The 24782-nt window shown below is 42.5% G+C and overlaps 1 protein-coding gene across 1 annotated transcript in view; it reads right to left on the bottom strand.

Annotated features, from left to right (window-relative positions):
* plxna4 (plexin A4) overlaps positions 1-24782 on the bottom strand; it is a 208526-nt gene that overhangs the window by 146632 nt on the left and 37112 nt on the right. The window contains exon 3 of the mRNA XM_008315637.3: positions 21931-22113. Coding sequence (XP_008313859.1) covers positions 21931-22113 — 183 coding nt within the window. The remainder of the gene's footprint in view (positions 1-21930; positions 22114-24782) is intronic.

Raw genomic sequence — 24782 nt, forward strand, 5'->3', positions numbered from 1 at the left:
AAAAGTCAGAGTTGTTGATCTCAGTCAGTTACAGTGAGACAGCGAGACAACAGCAGGCAGGGAGAAGAGGAGAAACTCAGGGGTGCAGCCTTAATGGGATCAATAGATGGGGCATCAGTGTGGGGTCAGTGGTCGTGTCCATGGTGACCCATTTCTCACTGCCGCTGGACATCAGCACATCAGGAATCCTTTGTCCCTGTCTATTTTTCCTCTGTGTGTTATTCCGTTCCACTCACTCTGCACATGTCATATTCGAGCCACTATAATTCACCTTGATTTGCTATTTAGTCTCATCCCTCATCCTGCTGTCTGCGATCTGTCACACTGATTGCTCTTCCTCCCACTATGTTTCACTGACGAGGAAAAAAAAAAACCAGAGCTTTGACTGAATATTTTGTGCATGAATCATTTAAACGATGCCGGTGCTAAGCTAGCATTTGTTTCTGCACAGAGAAACGTATTTTCATGTAAACACAGTATCTTTCTGTGCTGCGCTGCAGCGTTGTCTTCCTTTTCACTTTTTTTAAATCACGTTGTAATATAAGTTGACATGAAAGTGTTCTTCATGTCTTGGTGACTAAATTATTCACTGCATCTCAGTAAGGAACACTCTACACTGTCACCTAACATTGTCAGGTACTGTCACCACACTGTCAGTGACAACAAGTGGGAGGATGGAGGAAATACTGTGGGAGGTTAAAAAGAAAATTAACAGTCGTCTCAAAACCTCAAATAGCCGCATCTGGGCGCTGCCTTTACTGACCCACGACAAAGTTAGAATGTAGACAGTTAACACCCTAACTCAGTGGTTCTCAAACTCTGGTATGCGTACCATCAGTGGTACACAAACGCCCTCTAGTGGTACATGGGGGAAATTCATATTTTCACCTTTAGTTAAGCTAACAGTGAAGGCCTCTGCTGCTGTATTCTAATGTTGGTCATCATGGTGGAACTCAGAGAGATCAATGTTTTCTCAGGTGGTACAGAGTAGAAAAAGATTGAGAACCACTGGTCTAACTAACTAACCTGTGCACACAGGTTTGAAAGATGAATGACTAAATTATGGATGAGGTTATAATTTTAGAGATAAACAGCTCTGGCAACAGCTTAGCTTAAAGATAAAAGGCAACGTCTTAAACGTTAAACAAACAAGAGAGAGGTAAGATAAACTCTGCCACTGACAAGTGCAACCAGTAAACCTAAGTAGACAAAAATAACTGTGAAGTGTGATAATGTTAGTGCAGGACTAAAGTCTCACCCAAAATTACGTCAAACCTCTTCCAAACTGGGGGGAGGAGAGGGGGAGGAGAGGAGAAGTCCCTTTGCCTTCATCTCCAATAATAGTTTTTCCACTTCTGCGTTGCGCTCTACACACAGAAGCTGCCAGTTCCTTTTCCCAAAACAAAGCCCCCAAAATATCACTGCCAACAAGCGGTACATGCATTTACAGAGACTTGGTGTGTGTGTGGTGTGCAAGTGTGTGTGTGTGTGTGTGTGTGCGTTATAGCTTCTCGGAGCTGTGGGGAGTGAGTAGTACAGCATGAATAATTGAACATGGGGCGAGAAGCATGCGGTCCAAATAGCAAAATGCCAACTGCCAGGCTGATTTTATTTTCGAGGAACAGGAAACCAAAGTTGCAGTAAAGGAATGAGGAAGATGGAGAAAAAAAATGGAGTGAAATAAAGAACACAGAGTCGGACCCTCACGGCCTGAATGATGAATTAAAACAGACACCAGCAGCTGCTCACTCAGCCTCCGCCTGAATGTTGGACAAACAATGATCCGAGGACACAACGCAGATGTCACAGGTCACCGGTCAGGGTTCAGGAGGTGAAGGTGAGGGTCGAGGTCAAAACCATTTTGGGAAAAATGCAACAATAGGACCGTTATCATACGACCTTGGTGGGATAAACACATGCTCTTCATAATTGATCTTAACGCTGGGTGAAAGCAGAGTGGATGAATGGAGTTAAAGTTATTATATGAGAGGAGCGTCACCGCCGCCACCGCCGCCGCCTTTTTAAGTCGGCGCTCCTCATTCATTGTCACTGATGAGTAAAATGGATAATGGAACGATTGGAAGATCAGGAGATCAGTGACTTCATCAACTTCAATGTATTTAAGAGGAAAAAGTGTAGACAAAAGGGTGAACCCCCGCTGTGAGACCACAGCTGTCCTACGACTCCCAGCCCAAAGCTTTCTGAGGGGCCACGGTTGCTAATATAAAGATACCTGGGGGCTAACTGCACCCCACGATACCTTAGACAGGAATAAAAAGCATAACATATGTTTGTTTAACAATAATTGTGCCTCTCATAATAGACACTTTCCCACAAAACTCCTCTGCAGGAGGAAAGGACGACAGGAAATATAAAGATAATTCAAAAGTCATGGTTAGTTTTTACAAAGTCAAATAATGTAGAGGACATAAAGATTAGGGAACAAAAATAAATAAAAATGCCAGCTAGCTACCTAGCTAGCTACATAAAAGTTGGCTTAATTTCTAAAATTAAAAAAAAACTTCAAAGACTAGGTGATACTCAATCCAAAAAACGGAAAAAAAAATCCCTAATATTTGACTCCAATGGCGAGACAATACATCATATATATCAGATATATTTTTTCATTTTCTGTCTTTATTAGATTAATCACAGGTCCATTAGCACTGACACGTCTCCACCTGTCTGCCTCCGTATTAGCCCTGATGGTGGTCAGCTTTAAACTCATTAGACCATTTCCCAAAGATAAGAGGCTCGGAGCTGAAAAAGCCACAGCAGCTGTGGGGTTTTGTGGGTTATGAAACAGCGATGTTATCAGGTTTTTGAATGGAAATCCAAGCAGTTTCAGAAGAGCCGAAATCCTCACCGATTTGCGGATTTGAATTGGACTGAGGCTTGTTCAGAACCAGATCTAATGTAGCCTCTGGCTGTAATCCAACAAGAGCTGTGTGAGGGAATGAGGCAGGGAATACACAGTGACACTTGATATTACACTGGGAAATGATACATGTTTCGTCGCATTTCTGCTCGTCATCTTCTCTGTTTTGGTAAGTCTCTGGCTCATTTACCCAAATCCCAGATTTGTCTTTTAGGTTTTCCTCATCCATCTTCGCCTCTTTTCCTCCATCCAAACCTCACAGCAATCTTCTCCTCTCATTCCTCCAAATTTTACTCTGGCTGTCAGATCTCTCTTTCCATTGCAGGCAAATTACACTTTTCAGATTACACCCCAATTAAAGGCCCTGTTGGAACTCTGTTTGCACGCTGCAGCCTGCGTCTGCAGGAGGAGGAGAGGAGGAGGAGGAGAGGAAGAAGTGTGTCTGTGCAACTGTTTAACATCCCTGGGGCTAAGAAAATAATAAATAAATAATAATAAATAATCCTTATTAATGATCACATTCACACTCGCCGCCACACTGATCAAAGTTTAGCGGCTGGGTTGGGGGAGGCGGGGGGGGGGAGCAGGGGTAAGTATTGGTCTGTGTTTGAGCGTGGACGATTGCAGGGGGAGGGTTTTTTTAGTTGGCACAGCGAGGGGCAGTTGGCACAAACAAGGGCAGAACGCTGTGATATAAAGGCTCCAGTAGGTGGTGCTGAGACGAGTGTGTGACTGTGAACTGACAGCTGAAGAACACCAGAAATAAAAGCAGAGGAGTGAAAGGTGAAAGAGTTGTAAAATTGAATATGTGATAATCTCACTTTCTAAAACAGGCAGAATTTAAAATCATTTACAAAAACGTGTCTTGTTTCTGTAAAGTTTCTCCCTGAAGCATCTCAGTGGTGTTCAAATAATGACTTATGACTCATTCTAGGCTTCTTTGGTCAGACGGCAAATCAATATTTGGCCATTTGTTTTAAGACAATTTTGGATTAGTGCTTTGGCCCAGAGCCAACGTCTCTGTCATTGGTGTGGAACCCCAGAGTTCACCTCCTGGACAAGATCAAAACCCAGGTTAGAATGGTTGGTACCTTCCAGTGGACTCACCACCCGCAGGAAAGTTCGTGGAGACGGCTGCCCCCGCGACCCAGTAATGGATAAGTGGATGAAAATGGATGGCATGACGGCGAAGACCTTTAACAATAAAATGAATGTTCTACAGTTTGGTTTTTTTTGCAAACAAAGTAAAGATTGGGACCATAAAGTTTGAGTTTGTTTTGAAGTCACTTTCCTCAGTGACGTGCAGAGACATTTCAGAGGTATTCAGAATTGGTTTTCAGGCTACATTTGTAAAAAATTGGAATCCAACCAGATTTTTCAATTTTCACAATGACTTTAAACTTGTGATTGTGAGTTCAGTTCAGTCATTAACCCTATTTTAATAATGTCTCTGGTAATTTCCTAGCCTGACTCATCCTCTTTGATGAGATTTAAAATCCACAGAAATGTTCACGTTTCCTCTATTTCTTTATTTCCACCCTTCATGTTTTCACCTACTGAATTCTTTTCTAAACAATAAAAATAAAAACCTCCATCTTGCCTTCTCATAAAACAACCCATTTATTTGAGACGAGAGCCTGAAGCAACAGAGATGGAGATGAGCCTCAGAGACGAGAGATAAAAGACAAATGGTACCACAGGAAAAACAAACAGAAAGAAATTAGAAAAACACTTTAAATATTCCAATAAAAGGAGAGTTCAGTTAATGATATTGACGATTGGAAAATGAATACAAAAATCGCAGTTTTTTTGGTGTACTTTTTAACTTAATTCAATTCATCAACCGGACAGACACACACGACATGACAAGCCAACTCATTGTCCTCAATCCACTTTATGGGTTTCTGTAAAAGCACTTCACTTTTATAGTAATTCACTATATTCAGGAGCAAACATTTCATTGCGTTTTATGATGATTTGGTTTCACAGAGAAGGTCCGGCGTTTATCTGATCATGGTTTTATGGTTGGTCGCTGGTATTTGACCTTAGCCCACTCTTCAGTGTATATTTACTCATAAGATATAACATGTTATACGCGTATATTTACTCATAAGATCCCATCCATCCATCCATCCATTTTCATCCGCTTATCCGTTACCGGGTTGTATATTTTCCAACACAATGTGTTTAAATACTTGTCATGTATCCTAGCATTTTACTGTATATTAAAAGTCCATCCATCCATTTTCATCCGCTTATCCGTTACCGGGTTGAGGGGACAGCAGTCGCTACCCAAATCACATTGCACCATACCAACCCCCCAAACCTTCCTGCGGGTGGTGAGTCCACTGGAAGGTACCAACAGCTCTAACCGGGATTCAATCTTGCCCAGGAGGTGACACACCAACGACGGAGACATTGACTCTGGGCCAAAGCGACACTTATATTAAAAGTAGTTTTTACTCAAAGGAAATCACTGTATCTGACCTGTATGTTGAAAGGTTTTTAGAAGCAACTTCACTGGAGTAAACACAGAGTCTCTAATAAACTCCTTCATCGCATTCAAACATGAAGGTCACCACTAATATCTCCGGAGCCGGAGAGGAAACGTACTCTTCTCTCCATCACTGCCTCTTCACAGTCATGTTGGCATGAAAAGCTGCCACTGATTGGCATCAGTCGTCTCCTTCTCCTGTCCAGCAGTGAGCCAACGCTGCAGGGGTTGACATTGTGTGCGTGTGTGTGTGTCCTAGCTCTGTGCGTGTGTGTGTGTGTTTAATTAGATTTGACTGTAATGCATTTAAAAAGACGGGCACGAAAGGTCAGGGACTCACCTTTGGAGACACTGATCATGAGGAAGGACGATCGATTGGACCAGGTGATAGAGCAGTAGAGAGCAGGTTAGTGTGTGTGTGTGTGTGTGTGTGTGTGTGTGTGTCCTCCATTAGAATCTGAGCCCTCTCCTTAGCCTCTCTCTACTTTATTATAGTCCAGATACAAAACATGTTGGAAGGTAAAGTTTCATTAAGGATAATCCGTCCTTTTGTTCGCTGCCCCCAGCCTTGATGCACAGCGACAGCATCTTTTCCATGTGGACAGCAGCTGACTTGCAGCTGTTGTTTACGCCCTGCTGCTGCCGCCGCTGCACAATATCCACACTTGCACCTTAAATATGCATCATCTGACATCAGATAGTGAGCAAAACAGAAGGCCAAATTGTCCTCGCTAACTTTCTCATTAGGCACCAGCAAATCCCATAATAGTAGATAAATAGTTGCGTAGCAACACAGCCTAGCAACAGCCGCAGTAAAGACACGGTATCTCCGCGGAGGAAACACGAGGGGAGGAATGTCTGCACTTCCAGCGAGGCGGGGATTTATTAACAGAGGCAGCAGGAAAAACACCCCGTTCTGCTGAAAGGGATCTGCTATATCAACCGTGTGGAGACAGGCGTCTTTCTTTACAGCTGTATCCCAACAGAGTGAATGGATTCTGATGAGATAGTGTTGGGAGGAGGCTCAGGTTTCTGTTGACACACAAACACTTACACATACAGCCAGAATGGGAAGTAGGTGAGGCAAAAAAAAAAATTTAAAAAAATGGCAGCGATATAGTAAGTAAGACATTAAGCTGAAATATTTCATTTGTGAACACTGTGTACGTTCAATTCTGGTTGACTGCATTTTTACAAAGGGGTTGGTGGACATTTTTTCTTGTATTACTAGCAAATTCTGACCGATGCAGTATAGTCACCTATAGTCAAAGTATTTTACAGCTGATTTAAACTTCCATTACCAGCTTTTATAACCATTACAGTAATCAACTGTCCATTTATTTAAAGCTAAAGTTGGGCTAATATCTGTTTTTGTTAGCAGCTTCTGGCTAACATCTAGCTATCTTCTGGTAATACTTTCTATTTTTGTATTTGCTATTATCGTTCTACGTTGCTGACTGATATTGAGCAATTTTGGCTAATTTGATGTTGCCCAATTCATGCTAATTATTAATAAACTGTTCTTAAATGATAGATGTTGTATCTCTTGGTTAATTTAATCCTGTTTTACATTTTAAAAAATCCAGATTGTTTTAGTTAACCCTAACTTCACATTTTCACATGCGTTACAGAACAGAAGGTCAGAGTTTTAAGGGAACTCGGTTTTTATTTATTCTCATTTTCTTATCATCAGTTTTGATTTAAAGGCATGTTTCCTCTAAACATCTACTAATCCTTCACCCAAAACTTTCAGTACATTAATTACTACATAATAAAGTGCAATTCTACCACTGTAACTAATACTACCTGCACTAAGTCCACTGCTCCGGCCACAGGCAGTGATGTCTCAGACGATAACAGATTCTACCTAATGCCATTCCCTCCGTCGTGTTCTGCATCTCAGTTCTCTCCGTACGGCCCGGAGCAGGACTACGTCCTGGGTGTTAACTCGGCGTACAGCCTGACACGCGCCATCCAGGACATGAAATGTCTCTTTCCTCTCAGCTGATGAGTAATTTCACTCCTCATCCATTACTCAATTATGTATAATCCCCCGATACGGAGAATTAGCGACCATTCAACATGAGGAAGCTAAGTGTTTCAGTGTCTCCCATCAACACTCTGGGTGTTTATGTGGGAGCCGTCTGAGTGATGACTGGCTCGGGAAGATTACAGCGATGTAAACGGGCTTTATTTCTGACTGTGCAGAAAAACAGGCCGTGTTTTTCCGTGGAGAGCAGCGCTGAGATGATGGACATTAAAAATAGGGCTCTGTAACGCTGTGTAACTGTGATTTGGTGACAAGGCAAAAGCGCTAACAGTTCACTCCGGAGTTCAGCTGTTTTTTTTTTCTTCCCAAACGATGTGCAGGCTCTCGGCCAATATCACTCACACCATTTATTCACTTTTTAAGGGTGAGAAATTTAATATTAGGAGCAGATTCACACAGTAGCTGTGAGTTTTGATTAAACACCCTTTTTTCCTGTTAGACTAGACAATTTTAGAAAAACAGTCCTTTTAGCATCCTGACAATGTAATAATAAAACAGCTTATTATGCAACAAAGACTGTAGACGTTTATATCTCCTAAATTAAGACAAGTACAAGGAAGCCGTCTGTTGCAAAAGATCCTTAAATGGGATTTCCCAGTGTGTTGTCACCTTTTCTGTTGCTCATTTGTCCACTCTAGGCTGATTCACTGTTGAATAAAACTGAAATCACAACCGTCTGTGTGCAGCAGCATCACTACAGTGAGGGGTCAAAGGAGGTCAAGCCCCAAACAACGTTAATTTGCAGAGAAGAGACAAGTGCAGAAACTTTCCCATCAACCAACAGTGTATCTCTGTGCTCTGGCAGCCGTCGCTGCCTCTGTGTTCTCCTCTTTTCCCGGTCGGCCTGTGTAGACGAGTGCAGGTTTGAAGTTTCTATTTCAGTTCCAGTCTCTCTTGGCACGACTTTATCAGCCATGAACGTGGTTCACACTTGATAGATCAGGGTGTTTGCCAACTTATTTTAAGACGCACGCGCTCATATACATCTGCTGTGTGCTAGGCCGCTAAGGGAATGAAGAACTAAACTGCCGCGGTGCCTCTGTACACACAACGAGGTAGAACGGCTGTGATAGGTAGAGCAAGAAAAGTGTTTCGCTTCAACCTGCAACTGTGGATGAGAATGATACAACGCAGGACTTGAAACATCAACCCAAAATCAATCATTTTAAACTTACTCTTGGGCCTTGAGATTATGATGATTTATTGATATCAAGTTACTGGTGAACCATTCTCTTCAGCTCAGGTTAGTGTCAGAATAATGAAAAAGCCAAGGCATATTCTAAAAAAACAAACAAACAAACAATAAAAGCCAAGGCATATTCTAAAAAAAAAAAAAAGAAACAAAGAAACAAAGAAAAAGAATGTTTAAAAATGAGAAATAAAAGACACAAAAAAATCATCTAATGAAGTTTATGTTGAACAAAAACCTCCACAATGACACAATACGTATGAATAAATATTGACCACTAGGACAGCGGCCTCTGAAGGGCAGCCTGTGGTCCACATACAGCCCAGAAGCTGCCTTTTTGTGAGCCAGCTGAACAAATGGATGGAGGGCTGTTTCAGGTGTTCAGCTGGTTTGCAAACAGTCGTGGATGTGGAGCGCATAGAGATCATTGGACACCATGACACGTCTGATTGTGTACTGATGAGTCAATACATTTGTATTTATGTATTTGGGTGTAGAATGTGTTGTTTGAGTTCCCAGTTTGATCCAAGTTCAAAACAAACAAATGGTTGTGTCAGAATGTAGGTCTCAGCCCAAAAACTGCCAAATGTTTTCACCATCTCTCTCTTACATCCTAAACTAGCAGTGTCTCCAGGTGAACACAGGCTATTACCATTCAGTGTGTGCTACAGAGGGAGGAAGAGGGATATCCCATAATCCTTTGGAAGTGCTGGTGTAGCTGAGATAAAAATCCACTTATTAGGTTCAATGATGAGGATGGGGAGAGAAAGGGCACGGAGAAGAAATGGGTTTTGAAAAAAAAAAAGAGGAGACGGTGAGTGCAGGTGAGTGAGATTTCACATGTTAATTCCTTTTCTGCGCTCACTTACTTTTTCATATCTATCTGTGCATTTCCAACTTTCCTTTCACCTCATCCAAATGGATTTTTCCATTTACTTTCTAGCTCACCTGTATTTTATGAAACAGTCTCAAACCGGAGGCGCATTTCAAAGAGCTGATATCAGACTCGCAAGAAAAAAAAAAGGGGGGGGGGGGGGGGGGAGTTACGCTTTCAAAGATGGTATCTGCTCAGTGGCTAAGCCGGATCCCAATCACAAACTCAGTGACGCAAATGCAGCCGCGGAGCAGGAGGAGGAGGAGGAGGAGGAGGAGGAGGAGAAAATATAATGTGCAAATTATCACAACAAACAAGCAGGTGCTGGAAGACGCAGCTGATGTGGACTGACATATGCTGGACAACACACACACACACACACACACACTGATGTTAACTTATTCTTTCCACGTGTCACCAGACGTGACACATCCTCAGTCTCGACACGCACTTGCCGCCATCGGAAGATACGCCTCTCACGGCACAAAAACACATCTGCAGCCTGGAAAGCCTTGCTAGCAGCTGCAGCCGAGTGTCAGCTGAGAGAACGACCCAGTTGTTGGGCAAAGCATTCTCTGCAGAGGGAGAAAAGAAATGAAGAGATGTGGAAAAAAAGAGCGAGAGAGGGAGAGAGAGAGTAAGAGAGAGGGGAAAAAGGAACCCGTCAACCCCAGAGACCTGTAGTGTGCAATGATTGGACACAGGCGTTGCGGGGAAGTTAGAGGTGAGGGAGGGGCTGGAGGGGAGGCTGACCTGCAGTGGTGTGTCCTCTATAGCTGCACAGAGTCAGCTATAAATCACACAGAGGGTCTCAGTGAAGAGAGAGAGCGAGAGAGAAAATACTCTGAAAAATAGACGATGAGAATCATTTTAAATCTCAGGAATCCTAAGAATTGGGACTTTAAGCGATGTAAATGTTGACTATATAATAGGTTCATAATTTAAAAAAATAGATTCATCTATCTGGTTGTCATTCAGTAAAATATTTAATAATTCTCCAAGGTGGGCAGCACTGTTTTGTTTCATTGAGATTTGCTGGTTGCAAAACACACCACAGCTCTGCCACGGCTGGGATTGGAACCAGCCATCCTTCAATAACAAGCCTGAGTCTTTACCCACAAGGCCCAGGGCTGCTTCTCCTCATCATAACCTCTGGTTTAGTGGGAAAAAAAGAAGAAAAGATGTTGTTAAATCCCCTACTTTTATTTTTTTTACACCTGCATCCGTCCACACTTTAATAGCTCTCTTCTTCGGTTCAACAGTATAAATTTGTGGAAGGTGAGGCACTGATGGGAAATTAAACTCCGGCCCTGGCAGCGTTACTACATGCCATCCATTCACGGAGCGGTACAGGAACACATTGTGTGATTAGTTGCTAGACAGTGTATTGATTTTTCCACTGCTGGAACACAAATTAACAATCACCATGCAATGATTTGGTGCTCCCATGCAGGCCAACGCCGGTGCATGACACCGAGCTGAAACAGCCGTTATTTTCTGTCTCGCTTTGGAATTTTGTCAACGTGCAGCAACGACCAACTCACCACCACTCACGTCACCTTCTCAGTTGTCAGTTTGAATATTGTACATCCTCACAGCAGCAGCAGCAGCACAGCCGGTCACACCGAGGTAATTAACAGCACTTCATGTTCATTGTGTCTCCTTAGAACGGCAGCAGCATTGTGGATGATTCTTTGGTGTTTACTACACCTGTGACACGAGTGGAAGTCTCTGTGCAGAGACACGTACGCCGGCGAGAGACGGCTTTGTCTGCAGCGTTAGTCGGCGCTCACCGCTCGTTCAGTGATCCGTCAGTAGGAACGAGAGACGGAGAGCTAAACAGAGAGAGAACCAAACCGGTCGTAATTACACTGACACGTGCTGCCGTGAGACTCGACTTGATATAGCTGTAAAATGTTAACAGTCATGTTAATTAACTGGTCCGGGGTCTTGAGAGTGAGCTCGACAGGCAGCGACGGGGACGTGATGTACGAGGAGAAACTTTTGTTAAGGAACTCCTACGTTGTTTAATTCTAAGGTCTGTAATAATTGATGCGTTCACTTCTTCTGCAGCTCTGGTCACAGTGGAAAACCTCAAATTACTACTGAGTTGATTGGAAAATGACAGCACTCATTTGCTGGACGAGCCCCAGAAAAACATGTTGACAATTTCATAAATTATTTTTAGAATTTGGAGAGAAGTAACTGAGGTTGATGACTTCCTCAATCAATCAAGTTTAATATTTCAAATCTTCGTACTGAATACAGGAATCATGTGTCTACATTTACTACAGATACTATGCCATAGTACTCATTAGTACTTTTCATGAACTGTGGATTCTTACTGCGGAGACCATCAAGAGAATATTTACCATGACTACAAGTGACAATAAAAGAAAAAAATCAATTTGTTTTTTGTCACCACAGAAGCCCAGTTCAAATTACAAATCGTCTTATTCGAAGTTAACCAGTCTCTCAGGAGCATCTTGTAGTCAAATTTAATTTCTGAGTAAACATTATTTTTTTATCACAAAATCCAAGTTAAGTATCTTAACACTGGGCTTCATTTAAAATCAGTGGTAGTGAAAACTAATGTGAATAACGACACAAGTCTAACTTGCTTTGTGATGTAGGCCCCATGCATGGCTGGCGAACCACCCACAGTGAGCAGCTTGTAAACACACTCGAGCTGCCAACTCGTCTTTGTGGACTGCTATATAACAACATGTTAATTAGGAAAGAGGGAAACAAGGAAAGGAGAGAGTGTGGCAGGAAGAGTGTGAAGCTTGAGAGAAACACTGAGGGGGAAAGAAGGGACATAAAGGAAAAACAACCTGAGGTATTTTCTGCAGGTCTGTTATGAAAGCCTTTGAAATCACCTGCCAACTGGATCTAAACACAGTCTTTGAATTGGCAGCATGCTTTGGTATTTAATCCCAGCTGAAACAGGAAAGAAAAGCTGCATAAATATTAAAAACCCAACGACACACAGCTTAAACATTCTCTCGTACCATGAAGGTAAACTTGCAATTATGAGTCTCTCCGGACGTTAGACAAACGACTCTCTAGGCCAGGATTCTACAACCTGCGGCTCCTGGGCCACATGCAGCTCTTCTGCCTGTCTCCGTTGGCTCCAAATTTAATATTGATAAATGGACAAAACTCTGACTGCGCTTTTTAAACAAAACTCTTCATGACTATTTCAGCTGTCAAGACTGTCTAATTCACCCAGTAGATAGCAGTGCTCACCGCAACGTCCACAGGCTAAGCTAGTAAGCTAGTGTTTTTAAAGAAATTGTGTAAACACCAATTTCAGGTGTCAGGCGTACTTCTCAGCCTGTTTCTGACCAAACAACATAGTGTCACTGTCCTCTTCTACCAAAGTCATCTGTGAACGTTTTAGTGTTTTTTCACCTGTGGTATCAAAGCTTAAGGAAAAAGAACTAGGATTCTCTGTATAATTCTACATATTTTTGTAACATGACTACAGCAGTTAAAACAATGACACGCTTGTACAGGTCACATGATAAACCTCTGTTATTGAAGGGTTGCCAGATCATCGTTAGTAGTCAAGTCTTTTATCCCAGAAATGTAAAAACATCACGTCATGAATTTACTAAATAAAGTCTACTCCACCTCTGGGCCCCTGTTGGAGCAGACGTTCTGCTGAAATGATACGCGCACCTTAAGACTGTTAAGAGTCGTGATCAAAGCCCAAGATTAAAAACCCTTGTCAGCCTTTTGATTTGTCGGTGTCACCGCCTCTTGACCCGTCTTTCTCGGCACCTAACCTCGTCTTAACCCGCACGTCGGTGTCAGCCACAGTTCAAAACGCTCCAGAACAGACTGGAGGGTTAGTTATTTTTCCTCTTTGCGACTTGTGCATTGTGTACATGGTGCTGAAAGGCTTGGCCTTTCCACTGCACATACACACGTCGGAGAGAAAAGCCACTCCAATCGCTCACAGCTCAATAAGCTGCCACATGCCGCGGCGCTCTGCTCAAAAGGTGCAGAATCACGAGAGTGAAATGAACATCAAACTCTATTTCACCACTCTCACCCTCTCCTCCCATCAGACCTCTTTCACGTTACCCTTTTCTTGACATTCTCTCCATCTTTACAGCCTTTACCCATCAGTCTTTCTTGTCAGTTCAAACCTTGGTCACTCTTTCAGCCTCTCTGCGACGCTCACATCTAAAGTGTTCTCATCCAGCCAGAAAAAAAATCTAGATCGAGAATGAAATATACTTAGTCCCGTGTTTCGATGCTAATTCGATTTAAAATAAATATCCAGCAGCAGAACTTCAAGTTGACATTTTGAAGTACTTTTAATTTGACTCACTCACTAGGACTGATTAGCTCAGTCCTAATCAGCGGAGTCGGAAGTAAAGTAAAGAGCAGTTTGAAGCATTTAAATCTCTGCTCCTACCGGGGGGAGAGTCAGAGCTGGAGGCTCAACCTCTGTGACAGGCCGCAGCCACGCAGCAGGAGCGTCAAGCAATCAGGTGCGTCGGAGTTTTGGTGTGTGCATGTAGCTGCAAACGTTGTGTCAAACAGCGTTTGAGGAGTGCATGTGTTTGTGCTCGTGTACGTGAACCGCTGCCCTGCTCAGCCCCTGGCGGTTCATCAATTATAAAGCAGCCCTGGAAACAGGAGGGATCGGGCCGAGCTGCAGCAGTGTCGTCTAAAAATACACGCCTGACACGTTTCAGGTGAGGTGCATGGTTATTTCTGCATACGCTGGAGTACAAACACACCTGAACAGGCAATGTGACCCGGCGTATCAGGACACTTTGTGAATTTGTTGAATCACAAAGTCAGAGTGTCGACCGGCTGTTCTTCTCTCTCTCTCTCTCTGTCACCACGTGACTCTCCTGTACGACTATATCAGAAAAGACATTGTTTGGTTTTTTTTCCTCTCCTCCGTCTCCCTCCACTGTCTTCCTCTCCACCTTTGCCCTTCAGCAGTGTTGCCTCAGCCTGTCTCTCCATCTGACCCTGCTATCCTTCTCATTATCTTCTTGGACTTTTTCAGCTGCACATCAGTTTCATCTCTTTTTTTTTTTTCATCTGTCCATATCCTTCTACAAGTAGATGATAAGACTTCGACTTCATTAAGTACAGCATAGGATCTGCCTGCTGTGGAGTCAGACTCCCTGGCTACAGACAGAGGATTATTTTCTTTTTTTTTTAATGTTGGCAGCTCTTAACTCTTGATTCTTTTCCCATTACTAGACTTCACTTCTCATTAAGACTCTTGGTTTGCAGCACGGATTTGCAGAAATGCAATAATAATATATATTTTCTTAAATTATTAATACTGCAAGAAACTTATTTCACTATTCGCAATTCAATTATATTTGATACATAGTTCCTCATTTTACACTTTTTATATTAGTTTAAACACACACAAAAAATACTGTACCAAGGCTCCATAGTTTGTGATTAGCATTGCTTGATTGATGACAGGATGGGTGTCTTGACAAAAAAATACTCTCTCTCTTTCTCTCTCTCTCTCTCTCTCTCTCAAACACACACATCCCACACATGCACACACAACGCCTGTCTGTCCTGAAGCATATTTCATCATTAGCTCTAAGCAGTTAATCCTCTGCTCCACTGACCACGGCTCACACTCTGTTCAGACCGTTTCAGTAATCTGCATCTGGACCTAACACCCCATTGTAGGCAGACAGGCATACACACACAAACACACACACACACACACACAGACACACACACACAGAGAGAGAGAGAGAAATCAATTGGAAATGCACAGTTTGCCCACAAAACATATGGAACTCGTCAGCAGCGATACTTCTCACTCACCGACTGTGTGACCATGCAGTACTTACATCTTGGTGTTCTTTGATACACGTTGAATATGAATTGAAAAAAATCAAGATAAATGCGTACTTTATGTTTATAAAGATGTCTATGTTTATATGTTGGATTCATTGTCCATGGTATGTTTCAGATTTATTCAATTGGAAATGGAAATGTAAAAATATGAATTCTCCCTGCATACCACTAGGGGGCGTACCGCCGGTGGTATGCGTACCACAGTTTGAGAATCACTGCTCTAAAGTATTGGTATTTGTGTTCTCAGTTACTGCAGGGTTTAGGATGGGTAGATGGCAAAGAGGTGAAGAAGGGAAAACAAAATTGTGAGACAAAAACAAAAAAATCAACTGACAGATAAATGTTATGTGTCTGATTGAAGACAGCAGCAGACAGGGAGCAGCAGAGGGAGCGGCAAAGACAACTGTAGCTGAATAATGGAACAGTCGGAAAGAGACCGGACCACGGCAAACAAACGTGCGGTGAATTGGATGAAAGGCGGAGTCAAAAGTGAAAGTCTGACCTTTTCCCTTCACAACAACAAACATTAACCATTCAGCAGTGGAACTGACCCGCTGATGCCATTTAACCTGATAACCTGAAATGACACCGCTGCCGTCCTGTCTCTCTGCATTCTCATCTGTTCAGTTAAAAGGCTACAGCCTTACAAATGTAACATTCGCTCTCTGTCGTCTCCACCTCTGTCATTTAAATGTGTGTCCAGGTGGAGACGGAGGTCCTACCTTTAACACCGACGAGTCGTCGGAACAGAACAGACGGAACAGACAAGAATAGTCTTTACTGTCATTGTACAAGGATGGTACAAAGATATTGGTTTTACTGGTTTTACACCATGACTATATTTAAAGAATAGAATATGTAACAGTAATAGGCAGAACAATTCAATACTGCTAGGTGGCAGCAGAGAGTTATGAAAACTGAAAAAAAAATCAGATCTGTTAAAGAAGATCTTTGTGAGCGTCTTTCTTCAATTCCTGCCAGTATATCAGCATTGTTTTCAACTAAACAGGCTGAGATTTTAGTCAATTATGAGGTCATTTAAACTGGAAGATTATTATATTTCATTACATATACTTTTTATGAGATTTCTGTTTGGTGGTCTGCCGTTGGGTCGTGACTCAAAAAGGGTTGGGAAACACGGCTTTATATTATGTACTGTATATAGTAGTAGTATATACAGATAAAGTATATGGATAAAGTACCCTGAAGAGACATTTGTAACTGATAACAATTGAACAAAATGCTGATCCGTTTACTTGTAAATATTCATTATATTTAAGGAACAAAGTAAACTATTTGTTGACGTAAGTTGCTTCTCAGGTGACTTGGTGATACAGTCAGTGGAAACAACTGGAGTGGAGTGAAAGTGTCAGATCTTTGCTGTGACATCATGTCTTTTTCTGTGCATGGTGTAAATTATTATGTGAACAACACCCTTAAGCCAAAAAAAATAAATAATCATAATTTAGCATTAAAAACTGCAGCGTGAAGTCTTATCTTAGTCTTATCACCTTTTGGTCGGCAGCATCAGGCAGTGGGGCAAACCTCTTTCGTGTAAAAACCAATCAGTGGGAACGTCTGTGAAGATTCTTGGTTATCCAGGTCATTATATCTGAAGCACTGAGGAACTAGGCAACTGGACTGCCCTGGTTCCCACAAGACGTTTCGCTTCTTAGAAGAGAAGTGAAAAGTCTTCTAGAAACCAGACCGGACCAGTTGCCTAGTTCCTAACTATTTCAGACAAACCTTTTAAAACATTTGACCCTTTATGACCTATTTAACCATTTGAATATATTTTCACTGATTTTTGTTTTTTATTTTACTCGATAGACAAAGCTTCAGAGACACCACCACACCAGATCTTTATGTATAAACTGCCTTCTCTGGAAATGCACCAACTTTTCTGATATTAAGGTTTGTATTTGTTGTTTGTACGTCTCATTCTAGCCGCTCAGTCTCTCGAGCCCCCCCCCCCGGGATGGACAGAGGAGAGATGCATTAGCACCTCAGTGGGTGGCCCTCTGCACCACCTCTGGTCCCCAAAGACCAGGCCGTCAGCCTGGTCCAGCAGCTGTTGGGTGCACGCAGGTATTCAGTATCCGTGCATGCGTGCGTGCACTTATCTAAACACATGCAATCGTGTGCTGTGGCTAACCTGCACGTATGTGTAGCTCTCATGCTAATGTGCAGCGTGACCAGACGACCATGAACTAATCCAGAGCCTGTAGGAAGGTTGGGGAGGGGGTGGCAGGTTTCCCCCTGACCTACTGTTGTTCACTGACCTGCAGTGAATGGTTCAAACCTTTCACAGTCACAATCGTTCCATCTCCACACAACTGCACGCACACACAAACCCACCATCACACACCAACCAAAACAATGGCAGCAGGTAGCCATTAGACCTTTTACTGTAATTCCACTTAGAGCCACAGACTGCAGGAGGAGACGGCCAGGCTTGAAAATTCATAAAAGGAGGAGGAGGAGGAGGAGCAACAAGGAAACGAGGAGATCCATGCGGTTAGTGGTAAACAGTACAGACGGTTACAAGAGAAACACAGACGGTTGGGAATGTAAGAAGAAACAGTGAAGGGATGAAGACGGCTGCAGCTGTCAGTAGGCAGGATTCTACTGGTTTGACAGCGCTGCAGGTCTGGCCATGACAAGAAGCCTGCGCTTCAACTGTGTTAATACGGTTTTACACACGGCACAGCTTCTCACATGTTAGACACATTTCAGACGTAGGGATTTTATTCTGCGCTGAGCCAAGAGTAGAGTAAATGTGATGAAAGTGACTCGGTCACGATGTGTATCAAACACCGGGGAGAGTGAAAAATGTACGTGCTTCAAGGTTTGTCTGTGTTTCTGAGACGAACTGGTCTAAACATCTGTCACTTCGGCTTTTCCCAAACTGATCATCACCATCATCATCATCATCATCACCATCATCATCATCATCATCATCACCACAACCAATAACGTGATGTTATAACAAGGACCAACAATGAGGAACTTCCTAAAAAAAAGGAATTACTTTAAAATCATCTTTCATCTTTGGATAAATGATGTTTGTTATTGGCAAAAAAAATTTAAAAAGTGCAACAAAATTATGAAGATAGTTAACATAAAACATAATACTATTTATTGTGGATAATTGTACTATATAATGTAATATTTGAAAATACACAACTGAATATTTTATTGTTTATGCCAAACTAGTAAAATTATGTGGTAAAAATGAACATTACATGTATTTATATATACTGTATATATACATATATAAATGTGTAATTCCCAATATAATGTTAATATAATATTTTATTTTTATGTATTTAGTGGTTTATATGTCAAATTAGATCTAAAGAGCCCAGGATTTGACTGCTTTACATCCAGCCGTGTTAATCTCTGCCGTCACCATGTACTCAAATCCCGCCGGTCGTTTTACTCTAAACCAAATCACATAAACCAATATTCACAGGCGGATTGAACCTAATTCACTCAGCTTCCCGTCCTACTTGATGATGTCATAAACGTCGGCCTGTAAAAAGCTAACAGTCAGTTCACTCAGACGTGTCCACGTCCTCCCACTCTCTCTTTACTGTATTTCTTATGTTTATTCAGGACAGCGTGTTGGATCATAAATAACGCCAGGGGGAAAAAGCAACAAATTGTAAAGATTGAAAGAGTGAGTGTGAGAGAAGAGCTGAGAGACGGAGGGGAGGGGGTGGGGGTGGGGGGGCAGGAGGGTTGATGTTGGAACAAATAAGGTGGAGGAGTGTATATAAATCAACATCCATTAGCTGAGGGGTTATAAAGTCACTGATGAAGGAGGTGGACTGAGTCTCAGACCTTTTATTGTCTTGTTGTTGTGTTTTATTGCCAGTGATGTCATCTAATGGTATACAGCTAACGACAGGGGAGGGGGAAGTATGTACATGGGAGGGGCGGATGGGGCAGTAATGGGGCTGTGTGCAACTTGTGTGCGTCTCTGCTGACACAAGGTATCGATCACGGCTTGTCGTGGACCGTCTTTGCCTGTAAATTGCCCACATGCGTGTCTTTTCTTCATTCATGGAGAACAGTGCCAAAATCCTGCAGACAGGATTCTTCAAGTGCCAGTACGAGGTTTTGGAGAGCAGAGACTGGAGGGAGGCCAGGGGAGAGAAGAAGACGCACAAAGATAAGCAGGAACAGAAATGGATTTTAACATCCCGTAGCAAAAAAAAAAAAAAAAATGTTCACAAAGCAAGGATGCCTGTAATGTTTTCGCCGAATTTCCTCTGTGCTAACTGACTCTCATCATCACAGACGAGCAGCAGGCATTAAATATGATTACATGCAGTGTTTCCCCGTGTTCCTAACATCTGCCTACGTCTTGTTTATTGTCTTGTACCAAAGGGAAAACCACTGACTCAAACCGCCCTGTTCCCGTGCAGAATAAAAGAGCAACAGTCATCACAGGCAGCAGCCAACAATAAACAAGAACCAACAGTGTAAAAACTCATGAATGCTGGTCATATTTCAGCGGTTGGGATGAATGTGATTCCATCATGACGGAGCCAACCTCTGCCAGAGCTGCTCAGTTTCCCACACGCTGTCAATAAACTCGCAAATCCATCGAGGTCAACAATTTTTTTTTTTAAAGATTCTGAATCATGACAAATCCATCGAGGTCAACATTTTTTTTTTTTTTTAAAGATTCTGAATCATGATCCAAGATGGTGTCTCGACGAGAACTTTGAGGAATGACTTTTTATACACCATTTATTTGTTGTCTACAAGAACTTTGAGGAATGACTCAGGAACTTCCCACACTTGTTTTAAAAAATGTTTACCCAATTTCATTAGTGCATTCACTTTTTATACACCATTTATTTGTTGTCTCAATTGAAAAAAAAATGTCTTGAAATTTTAACCTTAACCTTTGAATGTTAATTTTGTATCTTCTTAGGAAGGACACATTTTCATATCTTAGCTTTTCTTTGCCTCTATTCCAATTTTTAAACCAGTTTCTGTCTGCAGAAAGTGTACCAGCTACTGTGGAAATGGTATTTGTAGGTAGGACCAGGGTTTTTGGAGCGTCTTCTGCCCCTTTCATGCTTCTGTCCAGCTACGGCTACAGCCTCAGTGACCTGGCTTTCCCTTTGGAATTTGTCTCAGTCACAGTCATCAGCTGCATCCTGGAAGCTCTGTGGTAAAGAGGAGGTAAAAAAGCACGGGGGCTGCCCACACTTCTGTCACACCTTGTAGCGGCGCATCATCCCATTAGCCCAGAAAAGGACTGCATGTGAGGGAGGGAGGGAGGGAGGAAGGGAGGGGTGAGGAGGGAGCGGTGAGGAGGGGTGAGGAGGGTGCAGAGTGGGAAAAGACAACAGCCAAAACAGAGCTGCACCAGCTTTGACAGAGGACAAATCTTGTTTAGCTAAGAGCTCGTCTGTCACCGAGTGTCAGAAGTAACAAAACCACAGTCAACATCCTGCACAGACTCAGAACTAATTGAATAAATCAAACCAGGGCTTACACTCCGACCTTTGCTACGGGTCATGGATGACTAATACAACCAATCAACCAATGGGATTATTAGATATTTATACACCTTCTGCAGTGATTTACCACTGACTAACAGATATTTTTTTTACAAAATCTTTTACAAAGTTCAGAGTTTGTTGCTACCAGAAAAACAAACATCACTGTCACTGTCACACTAACATCCTGTTTAATAAAGCTAACCACAACGCAGCTAACAGAAGCAATGTAAATGTTGTAGGGTTACAACAACGATAAACTATTGCCTTTAAGTAAATCTGTAAAAAAAATACTGCAGTATTTTGTTTAGTATTTTAATTATGTTTCATGCAGCTCTTGATGAATTTAATTTTGTGGTCAAACGGTAACGACGTTCATTTCCTCAGGTGTTCAAAGCTGCAGACCTCTGCCCCGGCCTAATACCTGAAATTGCCTCCAGTAACGGATAAGAAAGTTGCTCCGATCGATGCAGCAACATGCTGATCTGTGCTGTCTAGCAAGTTCTGCAACATGCTGATGTCTGCTACAATCTGCCCCCGGGGCGCAGGCTTTTATTCAAGTCCAAAGCGAAAAGTACAGTGGATACTCCTGCTACTGTGTGTGTGTGTGTGTGTGTGTGTGTGTGTGCTGCACGACTGTCGGCCTGATATATGGTGCAGTGGATAAGGAGGATGTTGAGAGACACCAGATAGGCTTGACTGAAGGAATAAAACCCCCTTTGGGGCTCCCCTGATCCCCCCTCCTCTCAGACACACACACACACTCTCTTAAATTCTGTCCACACACTTGCATCTTTCACTCTTCCTTCCTTTAATACAGACACACACACACACACACACACACAGACCCATCTTCCTTTTACAAATACAGTCAACTCAGCTGATTTGCCTGAAAGTCAATCTGTCTCACGACCAATGTCCTTCCTCCAAACCACCAGTCCCCAATTCCCAGCCTCCGCTCCACATTCACATACACACACACACACACACACACACACACAGAGAGAGAAACCAAATCTCTGTCGCATTCATCCTGTTCATTTTGTATTTTTTTCCCTTACCTTCTTAACTCGGCCATTTTTGGTGCCCACGAAGACGAGGGAGTGGTTCTTGTAGACGTAGGCGATGACGGAGGTCATTTTGTCCACGGCGTCGGAGATGAGCGGTCTGCCACGGACCATCTCGGACACGCCGAGCGGTGCGTTCATGTCCAAGCCGCAGAAGTCGTCATCGATGGTCAACAGCTGTGAAGACAAGGACAATACATGTGTCAAAAAAAGGCGTTTTTAATTCAAAGTAAAAATACAAAAAAAGAGTTCATTAGACAGTATTTCATACTTTATTTTTGTAATCATTTTTCTGATAGACAAGGAAAATCAGCCTGGATGAGTGGACACAACTGAATCTCCGTGGGAATTTTCAATGTCCACAAGGACGTAATGTTTTAAACATTTGTAAGGGTTCAGGGTTTGACACTCACAGGCATCGTCCAATCAAGTTTGCAGACAAGTTTTTTTTTTTTTTTTTTTGGGGGGGGGGGGGGGGGGGGTCCTCTTTTTTTTTCTCCCAACTATTTTTTGTGAACACAGAAAACTGTGTAAATATGGCAGAGCTGTAGTCCATGTAAAAGTTAGTAGTTGCTTTCGTTCTCCAGTCCAGAGAAAGAAAGCTCTGACCCTGTGGCGTTTTTCAGATTTATAAAAAAAAAAACTGTAATCAACGTCCAGTCAGAGAGAATTTCATCGAGCTAGGGATTTGTACAGAGGTGAGCAAAGGTGAGAAAAGGGAGGATTTGCAAGCCATTTATATGCGGCTGTGCACCTGCTGATGCCCATGTCAGACGTTGCAGTAAAAGAAAGTAAGACAGAGGAAGACTGCAGTCGGAGCTCTGGCTGTGTGACTGCACCAGAGGCCGCTCTGTCAGGCACAATTCCCCACTGTCCACCCACTGCAGCAACGCCGGTGCCGCAAGATATTTACTGCGAAATGATTCAAAGTGAACTGTGAAGAAAAGTGCTACATCCTCCACTGCTCTCAGGCAAATCAGGGCTGGGCATTTAAACGTCGGGAGCGCCAGTCGCACTGATGGCACTTCATCTGTTCTGCTTTCTCTGAGGACACGCTGCTGTGATTTTCTGATTATATACAGACGGCTGTGTTTCATGTTTTGTGCCTGACGTTACATTTTTTGTTTTGCATGCATGGGTTTTCATCTGGCTCCTGCCCAGTGCTTGTAGACTTGTGGGTTTTGATAAGAAAATAATGACGCCTGTGACTGGTCATTGTTTTAGGTGTAGGGCTGGGTGAGAGGCAGAGTTTGGGACATAAACAGAGGCAGTTTTTAGTGAACAGATAAACATCAATGCCTCTGTGCCTGCACAAGAATAAAAACGCTGCTCACTTACATCCTGATCTTTAAAACACGTCTGTTATTGCGTGAAATTGTCAGTGAAAGGAAACAAACCTGCTTGTCAGGAACGGAATCAACACAGATTGATAAAAGCCTGGCTTTTATTGAGCTTTTTGAGGCACAGGGGCAGAGGGTCTTTTAGCAGATGTCTTATTTTCCATTACTCTTCCTGGAAATGCACCTCCCAGACCCAATCAATCAATCCTCTGAGCACCTAGCGACTCCTCACAACCTTTCACTACAGGGCCATCATTATCATCAGAAGCCTCAGACTGAGCCACGGGAGGAAATATGGGCTCTGCTTTCATTAGACAAATGGAAGACGGCTGCCCTTGGCCACAACAAGCTCCAGGCAATAACAGGGGTTTATGAGGAGTGGTATCAGTGATCAATAGAGGAGACTCAAATTTGATTGTGTCCTGTGGTTTGAGGGTAAAAGACGAGGACACATAGGGACAGCGCATGAATTGAGAGATGATGGCTAACAACACGGCGTGGCGTAAACAGAGACGACAGGTGAGTGGTGGCAGACGAGAGAAGAATTTTTTTTCTTTTTTTTTTCCCATGCACTTTTTCAACCAGCCCCTCACCCCCGCCTCCACTTGTTTCTCATCCTGACCTTTTCAGATCGGGATGCTGTCGGGGGTGCACTCTGTCCTACATGTCCTGTGTTAGCTCAGTGTTGGACTGATGGGACGCTGATGAGAGCGACGGTCAGAGGTGAAATGTCATTGTTTTACTCAAACAATCAAAAAGCAAGATAAGGAATATATTTCATGATTAAATATTCAGAATATATTATTCTTTATTGTTAACCATATGAGTAAAATACATAAGGAACAGAATAAAAAATAATAAAACTACTTCCTCTTCCTCCCAGCTACTTCCTCTAGTTTCACATTTTTGAATTTAAAAAAAAAATCCCAATCACAACGTGTATATATATGTGTGTGTGTGTGTGTGTGTGTGTTCATTCCACTGACATGCTGGTTCCCTGTCTGCTGTCACTCACAGCCAGTGTTCCTGTCCTGTATTCCACAGTCTAATGAAATTCATACACCTTCTGTCTGTCAGTGCTTTAAGCCAAAAAGACACATTTTCATTATACCAAAACATGACACTGACGATTCCAGGAGTGACGGCGGAGGAACGAAAAAAAAAAGCACTGCGACACCTTGACACTGTCAACCAACCAGATACTGCTGCTACAACATGGACTTTTATTTTCACCTTTTGATTTATATCAAACTACTTTCTTTGATCCTGTGATGTCTGGACTGTGTTTTTATAAACGTGTGCAAAGACCTGTGTTTGGGTTAACACTGATAACATAGCTTTAATATACAGACGTCCATTTTTGACATGGCCTATTGAGAATAAAATAAAACTAATTTTTCAAAATAAAAGCCTCGTTCTGACCTGATCTTGATTTTTTATTTCTTACCTAAAATTGAACATTCTACTAGATTTAACTTACTTGAAGTATTGTAAATGTTTTTAATT

The sequence above is a fragment of the Cynoglossus semilaevis genome, chromosome 8 (genome assembly GCF_000523025.1).
Source record: "Cynoglossus semilaevis isolate Cse_v1.0 chromosome 8, Cse_v1.0, whole genome shotgun sequence".
Taxonomy (NCBI): domain Eukaryota; kingdom Metazoa; phylum Chordata; class Actinopteri; order Pleuronectiformes; family Cynoglossidae; genus Cynoglossus; species Cynoglossus semilaevis.